At 39.2% G+C, this 10,044-nt stretch overlaps 1 protein-coding gene across 1 annotated transcript in view; it reads right to left on the reverse strand.

Moving 5' to 3' along the window:
* The window catches only part of ptprt (protein tyrosine phosphatase receptor type T), a 307,757-nt gene that overhangs the window by 10,980 nt on the left and 286,733 nt on the right, over positions 1-10,044 (reverse strand). Inside the window, exons 29-33 of the mRNA XM_035662487.1 lie at positions 6,201-6,336; positions 3,664-3,813; positions 3,213-3,386; positions 2,890-3,021; positions 1,803-1,928 (exon numbers count right to left, since the gene is read on the reverse strand). Coding sequence (XP_035518380.1) covers positions 1,803-1,928; positions 2,890-3,021; positions 3,213-3,386; positions 3,664-3,813; positions 6,201-6,336 — 718 coding nt within the window. The remainder of the gene's footprint in view (positions 1-1,802; positions 1,929-2,889; positions 3,022-3,212; positions 3,387-3,663; positions 3,814-6,200; positions 6,337-10,044) is intronic.

Here is a 10,044-nt window from a genome sequence, read left to right on the forward strand (position 1 = left end):
AGAATAGAGAGAGGAGGGTAGTGGGGAGTTCACTAAGCGCTATAGGAGCATGCAGACGATAGGGCACAACTAGAGTTGTACCGTCATGGATGGGTGAGAAAATGAGATGAGAAGGGAGTAACAAGAGGAGGCAATAGGGGAGGAAAGAAAAGGCAAAGGAGAGACGAGAGGGAAGGTGAGGAAGTGAAGGGAGAGAGGTGCGAGAAGACAAGAGGAGGAACAAGGAGACATGGGGAGAGGATAGTTTTCTGTTATGTTCTGTTATTATTGCACCACCTCCTACCACACTGCAGTTTTCTCTTTGGACTCAGTTAGCAATGCTACTAAATTATAGTGTGTTATTGGTGTAGTTTGCTACGATACCGTCTTGTCAGCTGCTTAGGGGGAAGTAAAGGTCATATCAAATATTAAATGCCTTTTATGTGTTGTTACATTGTGTTGTATTATTACACTATATGTCAAATAAAGGGCAAGGATGGCATCTTTTCTTATTTTCATCTAAAAATTCAAAACTATTTAGTATTTCTATTAAGTGTCAGGCAAGTGATTGTTTTTCCATCTTGTAAACTGTCAAATGAAGTCCTAAAATTCCTACATTTATTGGACTAAAATACAAACCTTACTTGGCACTGGCACTGTAAAGAGGTTACAATGTAAAATCCATGTAGCTTAGAAATGCTTAGGCATATTCACCACTGAACTATTTAGTTAAATAGTTAACTATTAGTTAAAAGAAAGTATACTTCTACCTTTTGGCATGAGTTTAGGAAAGGTTTTTTTTCGCTTTCAGGTTGACAATACCCATGTGCACAAAACCAGGTCCATAAAGAAATGGTTTTCAGAGTGAGGAGTGGAAGAAATTGCCTGGCCTGCAGAGCTCTGACCTCAACCCAAGCCAACACCTTTGGGATAAACTGGAATGTTGACTGTGAGCCAGGCGTTATCACGCAACATCAGTGTTGGACCTCACTAACACTCTTGTGTCTAAATGGGAGAAAATCCAGGTTTCAAAATCTGGTGGAAAGTCTTCCCAGAAGAGTGGAGGCATTTACGGCAGCAGATTAATGCTTATACCGTTGGAATGACCTCAGCAACCACAAATGGATATACTATTTGGATGTCCACCTACTTTCTGCCCTATGTTGTGCATCTATCAGCAGCTCTTCCAGGTAGTTCACAGACTTAGCTAATGTCCAATATCAGCAAATCCTGGTGTGAGTTCCCTACCATTGCAGTTGGTGGTAATTAGGAGAGGACAAAATATTTTAGCATAGGCAGATTAAGATTGAACATGAAAAGCAAAGCAAAGAATAAGAGAAGAATGGATCAGGATACTAACTGCAGGCTGAGAGTAGAGTCAAGACAAGACATACTTGAAGTTAAGGTTGAGGACCTCTTAAAACAATCACCAATTTCTGCTTTTCATTAATGAAATAATTGTGTTTCAGTCACATACGGTCTTAGAAAGGACAGGAGACTTTTTTGCGTATAGAACCATGTGTGTTTTCAGTGTCCTTGAACAAGGCCCTGAACACCAATGTTTATCTTACTCAACCTAAGACAACCTTCGGGTCATAATATAATGTAATAATCCAGTTAACCTATTAAAAGAAGACTAAAGTTTTATAAATTAAGTAAGTGAGGGTGAACTATGTGAGGGTTGGTTCGCAGGTGTAGGTCTCCATGGACTACATAACTATTCACACTCAACAGCACAGGGAACAATTCCAGCAGGACCACACATAAACAAAATGCCAAACTAGTCAAGTATGAAACTGTGAAGACTTTGAGTTTGTGAGTACCCTGGCCATGTTGCAGATCCTGAAGATTCGATTGATGATGTCTTCATCGATGTCTGCCGATATGAATTCCACTTGAATGGGACCATAGCAACACGAACTCTTTTCTGGCCAGTACTGCATACATAACTATAGAAAACAGATGTATAGAGAGAGACAAAATAGAGAAGAAAAGGACGGGATGTAGAAGAGAAAAAGCGAGAAAAAGAAAGTTTACACGGTTTAACAGGTACATTCAAATCGATTTCTTTCAAGTAGCGTAACAGCGCAAATAATAATTGGAAATAAGGAAAATCTTGTATGAATTCACTTCATTTATTATGAAGATTATCACCACCATGGCTGAAAGTAAATTCCCTTCCCAAGTTTTTATTCTTCCACACTCAGGCCTGATAAAAGAGAATATAATTATCCATGCAGGATCAGAATGAGATAAAGCTGACTTGCTGGAAATAAAACACATGAAAATAAGATTGAAACTTCAGCAAATTTTTCCTTCTACACACCTGCCAGACACACAAGAGAAATAATGTAATGTAATAAGTATTTATTACGTTTTTTCAACCAGGTTTGTATTCAACAATCACGGGTGGTTGACTGTTAGCTGTTCGGTCTAATCCAGCGGAACAAAGAGATTTTAATGAAATATTGACCAACTGTGGCAGTCGCAGTTAGTATTACATCCTGTGTTATGTTGAACTCTGTTAATGAGTATATGTTGAATATTAATTTAGCATTTTAGGTTGGTAAAATTTGTTTATGAATTCTTTAATAACTGCTTACATTACAAATGAGTTTCTCTTCATTCTTTTTTAATCATTTTGAGTCAGATGTAGGATTGTGCAAAACTGTAACTAAAACCTTCTCAGTTGTTATGTTTTAAATCCAAGGACAATGTGTCAATACACATTCACATTCAAAAATTGTCTTTGGGGGTATTGATCAGGCCCTGTGATGTTACAGTTGATGTGTCAGCTCCTGGCAATCTGCTGTCTGGTCTTCTTCATAAAACTAAGTTAGCCAAAAGCAAATGGAAAATGGACAGGGAATACATGTGTATCTGTGTGTGTGCATGTTTGTGTGTTTGTACCTGTGCTGCATCCATCTCATTGAGCATTACAATAGAGGAGCAATTGTAGTCGAACACCAGCCTCCAGAAGTCGCCCATGGTGTTTGGCAAAGGATGCTGGGTAACAATGAAGGCCGCTGGCTGTTTGTGGCTCTGGAGTGTTGAGATAGACCAGGAATAAATAACCACAGCAAGCAGAAAATAAAACAGAGCAATGATACAATGCTAATACATTGGGGAATCTCTGCAGCACTGAAAAGTTACAAAAAGCTTTGAAGAATAGAAACACCTAATGTTTAAAAAGGACAATACACACACATTCACATGCCAAAATACACACTTACGTCCATTAATGCAGCATTGATGTAATTGGAGCTCTCTCCGTCCACAGATATGAGGAAAGGAAGGCATCGGTCTGCTGATAGAACGTCCAAACTGCGGTTCTTGTCGTGGTTCCTGGGTAGCAAACCCACGCTGCAGTCCTCTGGACGGACTCTAGGGGTCACTATATTCAGAGTCTGATGGACATAAAAATGGTTTATTAATTCTACATTAACTTTAGTCTCCTAAAAAGACAGCCTACTTATTGAATAGGTTAATAGAGCAAAGGAGATTGGAACAAAGCACTCTTCAGATTGTTCACAATCACTATGGCAGGGTAGGATTGCATTTAGGGTTAGGACTTCAGTCTCCAGGCAATGAATGTAAGTCCAGTCAATATCCCCAAGTTACAGATGACAAAAACAAGAGTGTGTGTGTGTGTGTGTGAGAGAGAGAGAGAGTGTGCATGCTCACCTGGAACTCATCTTTAATCTGGCTGGAGTTGGTCTGTGGGTCCAGTCTGCTGATGTTGTAGTAAATGGCTCTGAACTCACACACTGGTATGGCTGTATTCCCACATAGACACGCCTCCAAGATGGCATCGTGAACAAACACATATTGCTCCTGCAATGTGAGCAAAAGCGGTTGATAAAAGTCCACATTTCTTTTATAGAAAAAAGAGCAGACACAGGTTTATTCTTAAACCTGCATGTGGCCCATGGGCTTGACTGTAGTTTCTCAGTGTGGCTGTAAGCACTGACATCTCTTGGACAGAAGGCACAGTTGGGCTAAATTGCATCTCCTGCCTTTTCAAAGCTCAGACAAACTCAAAGAATCCACACACAGTTTTTCTTTCCTTTGTCTGTGTAAATTCATTATTTTTGTGCTCGTGCTTGCTTGGCAGCCTAAAAGTGAATTAAAAGGGAGTGGTGCTTTGCCCTGCAGTGTTTCTGTGCTCTGGATCAAGTGTGCTCTTTGTGCTCCAACTAGCTCTCCGGTATGAGCATCAGCCACCATGAGCTACAGCAGCCACTGTGCATGTTAATTTACCTCTCTCTCTTTCTCTCACACTATCTTTTCAGTTTTATCTAGAGTTTGTTCATTTTTATTTCTATTTCTCCAATTTCTTTCCCTTGTTTCCTAAAACTTGTGTTTGTCTGCTGTCTCTCGCTATTTCAATTTGGTTCCTACTTTATCTCTACATCTGTCTCTCTCTGTCGAATTTTAATTGTTGCCCTTGGAACGGCGAGGAGAGTTTCAAAAGCATCACTGACTGTCCACCAAATGTCCTTTCCTGCCCATTACCTACTCTGGTGACATACACACACACAAAAACATGCAAAAACACATGTCTGCACACACACCCAAACCCACAGACAACAGACAAACCCTCATTCTTACACACACACACACACACACACACAAACACATCTTTCCCCTGTGCCTTTTAAAAGATTAATTGCTTTGTGTTGTGCGGAGCAGGATTATAATAGCGTCAAGCAGCTTCAACACAGACACAAATTGCTCCCACACATATTCAAAAGGCAGGGCAGGATGCATTTAGCTTGGTTTCAAGTGTGCATGCACACACACACACACGCACATGCTAAACTAGCTTTTAAACCAATGCTGTCACACAAAACCCTCAAAGTGATGCCCTGGGTAACTTTCCTGAACCTAGCACTTCTCAAACCCATTGAGAAGTCAATTTCAGGCTCTGAGCTTGAGCTGTCAGTCTGAAAATGAGGCTGTTTTTCTTTATTCCTGCTAAAGTTGACTTTTGGATATGCAAGGTTTTCATCAGTAGTACAAATGGAATGCTGAGGCGGGATGGATTAGGCCAGCTTAAGGTAGCTTAGAGAAGAAATGAATACTTCTGTTCCAAAATGAAACACCCAACATTTGAAGACGCAGACTCTTTAAAAAATAATTGATAGTACAAAATTAGAACAAATTATGACACTGTGTAAAGAATAGCAAGCAACCCAAGTCCTCGGATGACAAAAATACAGAACTTCAGGAAATAGATCCTCCATGTTTTGGGGATACTGAACAATAGACCTCAAGAAATGTAGTGTAAACTGATCTATTTTTTGATCTCTTCTTACCCTAAAGGTGTGGACAGGTCTACTGATTAAGCTTAGCCAGCTCTAATTTAAGCCAGCAGTATAGTTATTTATACTTACTGTATAAGTACCAGTTAGCACTGGTTAGCTCAGTTGGGGGAATTATTTACGTACTATCTATCTATCACAATCTATTCACATACAGTTTGCACTGGTTAGTTTTATCACCTAATATATAAATTGTAAATGAAAAAACTGCATTGGTCCTGAAGAAACTAAAGTAATTTAACTTGAACTATGTTTCAGCAACTAAGTAGGCCTACTTGGAAGATTTATGTGTTTGTTTATGTTCGTAAACCTCACACTATATTCCTTATCACGAGCTGAGAGCTGCCACACACACTGTTTGTATGTGTGCGTGTTTGATTTAGAGAATTTGTGTATGCTGTATGTGTGTGTTTGCAGTAGTGACATCTATTATTCAGGGAATGTTTAATATTGATAGACTGATTGGGATAGATGATATAAGACTGCAAGGAGTACTGAGAAACTCTCTTTCTATGCTCCTGCATCGCATACTACATGCAGAAGGACATGCGGACAGACAGCAGCATGCTGCTATCTAATGAAGCTAAGAGAGTTACGGTTTTTACTACATACAAACTGTGGATTTGTGGAATATTTCTGGATGTATTAGAGACACAGTGTAAGCCAGTGAGTATGTTTCATGCTGTAGACCTTCTCATTAAGGCTTGCTACAACTTCCTATCAATAATCATTAGTTACTGATGATTAGTTCTCGCTTGAATTAAAGTTTTCATGCTCTACTGGAAATTTAAAAAAATGCAGTGCATAATTTTTCATCCTTCTAGAGCAGTGTACTTTTTGGGAAACTATGGTTGTGCAAAAGAGTGTGTGTGTCTTTTGTGTTGTATGTACACCAACCTCTGTCTGGACCATGTTGACTCGTTGTGATCTCAGCTCTCTGATGCAGTTGAAAATGTCCACCACGCCTTCATTCTCGGCCATGTCCAACATGATGTCCACTGCAATGAAACAGCCCGTCCTCCCTGCGCCAGCACTGTGGAGACAAATGAAGAGTCACAACATTGACTAGCTAATAATTAAATATTACTACAAGCTCAACCACTTTTAGCTGGGCTGGATTTTTAAGTATTTATTATTTATTTGAATTGTCCATAGACATTAAACATTTTACTCCAATATTCCAAAATATAATATTATATACTATAGACAAACATCATTTATAAATCACCACTAAAATATTAAATATGATATTAATGACAATATAAAGTCACTTCCTACATTATGGGAAAGAACATGAGGTCTGGGTTAAAAAAGTACCTGATCATTGCCATGTATTTATCTATGTCTAAGTTATTTGAGGACCAACAGTGATTATTTACAAAAAAAGGTAATTGTCAGGAAACTGGAAATATGTTGACTTTAGCGTTTGAACAATCAACCAGTGTTATTGTTTCTGATCAGAGCAGGCTATAAATGATGATAGTTGTTACTGAAGTGTTGCATTTTTATATAAAGTGTCATATTATATTCCAGAAACACTGTAAAACTATCACTTCATTGACTGTCTGAAAGAAAATCTGATGGCCTACGTGATGTCTGAAACACACAGCGTTAAGTGTGAGGAGGGAGTCTCTCTGTCTCTCCCTCTCATACACACACACACACACACACGCAAACATGTACAGACTTTAATACCCCATGTCAGGTGTTAACACGACACATCCTGAACAGTAATGCCTAGAGGACAGAGACGGATGGAGGGACAGACGAACAGATGGATGGATGGATTGAATGAGCAAGGGAGAGAGAGGGAACGGTGGAAAGAGGTTAGTGATTGGGAGTGATAGAAGTGGTCGTCACAAGGGAGAGATCAAGGGAGGAAGGGAGGCATGGAAGGAGGGATGGAGCAGGGAACTGAGAGGATAAAGTATGGAAGGATGGAGAGAGGGAGGGGAAAAACCTATCTTTCACTTTGCAATCCCCCTGACAGTTCCCAGAGACAGCTAGAGAGGGGGAGAGAAAGAGAAAGAGAGAGAAAGAGAGAGAGAGATAAGAGCATAGAGAGAGGAAAGATAGAAAGGAGAAAGAGAGAGAAAAGGAGGGAGCGCCTCGGCAGATTACCTGTCAACCTCTGTGATTAATGTTGAGAACAGAACACTGCTGGGCCTCTGTGTGCGTGTGCATGCGTGTATGTGTGTGTTTGAAGGCCTCATGACACAGGCCAATAGCGTCAGAGTGCCCCTGGAAATTGGAAGTGACTGCCATAACTTCCTGCCTGCCTGTCCACATACTTTTACTATAGCTGTCTGTTTACATGTCTGCTCGACTCGTTTGTCCATCTACTGCTTTCTTCCACTTTCTTTCTGTTTGTTCTTTCTTTTTTTAATCTAATTGCCTGTCTGTCTTTGTCTCTGTGGGTCTCTGTCTCTGTCTATCCAGCAATTGGAGCCCATGAGTGTGTGTGTTTTATGAATTGAAAGACAAGCTAATGTTGTACTAAGCTGCAACTCTAGACTCTTTTGCTTTCAAAGGGTTTAATAAGATGTCACAAAACTTAAGTTTTTTGTTTGATTAAGTTATTTATTAAGTAACGTTTTATTCCTATGCACTGCATACAGTTCACTTATGAAAGGCTTGTCTACAACCTAGGAATGTATTGTGTAAAAACTTTTCAGTTCCACAAGAAATACTTGATTGTAATGATTGTAAATACAGGGAACTTTATTTATTTATTGTTGAAGTCATGTCATTGTGAGAGTGCCGAAATAGAAGAGAAGGGACTGTGTTGAAAAGTAAGAGGCTCTGAGAAGAGACCTAAAGCAAGAGTTGGTTTCTGAATAGCAGTAGCTTCTAGAAATTATGATTATATACTACTAAACTGTTTAGCCAAACAGTTTTTTGAGGTGAGTCAAATTCCACCCTGGATATTTTGGCAACTTGTAGAAGTTGCTATGTTTTTGCACAGAAGATTTTGGGAGATGGTCAAGGTAGATGGGGGCCACATAAAAGAACAAAGACTCTGCATACTCAGCACTCTGGTGAAGGTCAGGGAAAGATTGTGGTTTCGGTTACATGTATCTTCTGCTTCAAGTCACTGTTTGGTTTCTTAATATTTAACCAAGACAACGACCTTTCCCTGACGAGTGCTGTGAGTGCCTCTGCAATATGATCTTGTCCCACCAACCACAAGACTTCATACCACACCGGGAGCGTTTAACCTGCCCAATTTTGTTGACTTGCTCAGCTTTTGTTGATTTGGTAATTTTTCCTTGATTTTTGTGCTTCTACCACATGTAAGTCTTTGCCTTTTCTGTGTCTGGCTTTCCACCTGTCCTCTCTGTCCTTTGTCTCTACCAGGCACTATATGGCAGATTAGGGGTTTAACTCCCATTGTCGCCACCAATTCAAAGCTATGTGTTGTATTAAGGTGGACCACCAAATGGAATGCATAAATTTGCTCATGCTAATGTGAAGAATCAACTTCAAACATTTTTTTTGTCATGGTTTGTCAGAGTGCTGACCTTTTAAAGCTTATGCCTGCTGACAACCTAGCCCCAGAGTTGAACTGTTGTGTCCCATAGAGAACAAAACATGGGGGTTAAATATACTGTCGCGATGGGGATCTTAAAACTGTCACTTTTTTCTTCTTCCTCTATTCCTGGTCAATGATGATGGTGGTGGGATGAAAATGGGGTTGAAGGTGAATTTCTTTCTCCCCTCCCCCCCCTTGCCTACTTTTCAAAGGTTAACAGCATAGAGTTGATTTATGGACGAGGGAGAATGGTATGAGTGTGGCTGTGTGTGATCATATTGGTACTATTCAGCATAGGAGGAAAGGCTGACAATGAAACAAAGGAGATTTTCAGGCTAAATGTTATAGAGTAATACAGACAGATTTGTCATTTGAATTACTTTAGATAGAAGACATGCCAAGTATTGCCCTTTAAACTCAACAAATGTAAATCAACTAAAATAAAAAATAGAAATAGTGTGCATTATTATCGTCTGTTCATCTCAGAGGCTAGAAAGTGGGTTGCTATAGTCACCATGTACTCATTATTGTTCTCATCTAAAATCAGAAGAGAGATATTTTTACTGATCTAACCAACAATTTCTCCAAACTAAACTACAAAATACATTGTAATTGCCTTCCAAAACAGCACATACAATGTATTTGTATCTACATCACAGTACAGTGCCTACATTATCTATTTATCAGTGCCTTCCATGACAAATGATTGTTACACAGATATTAATTTGATTGTTTTATGATCTGCCAATGCAGTTTAAAATGTTTAGTTGTGTGTTGAGGCGCAAAAACGAAGTTAAGGTTAAGGTTTGAGAAGGTCAAGATTATGATCATGGTTACAGGATGATCAAGGTCACGGTCAAAAGAAAACAATGTTGACTGGAAATTGGAAAAGAACAGCAGTTTGCCCAAGTCATATGCTTTGACCTCTTGTGGCACCAATAACAATCTCATAGTTCCTTTGTTTCAGACAGTCAACAGTCACTGTCACACCTCTGCTGGAGGTCCTTGTCAGGTCAAAGGAAACACTGCTTGTATTAGATATTTGAACAAATAACATAAGTTACTAGTTTTCTTTCTCGTAAAGACATTCCTTTTGTGTCTATATGTTTTACAAAACAATATACATTTTTATAACTTCGAAGGACAGATTTGAAGGTTATTTGTAGCTACTGTATACTAGGGATGGGGATCGTTAATATTTATTGATAT

This window comes from Morone saxatilis, unplaced genomic scaffold, assembly GCF_004916995.1.
Source record: "Morone saxatilis isolate NCDOM2014 unplaced genomic scaffold, NCSU_SB_2.0 Contig18, whole genome shotgun sequence".
Classification (NCBI taxonomy): Eukaryota; Metazoa; Chordata; class Actinopteri; family Moronidae; genus Morone; species Morone saxatilis.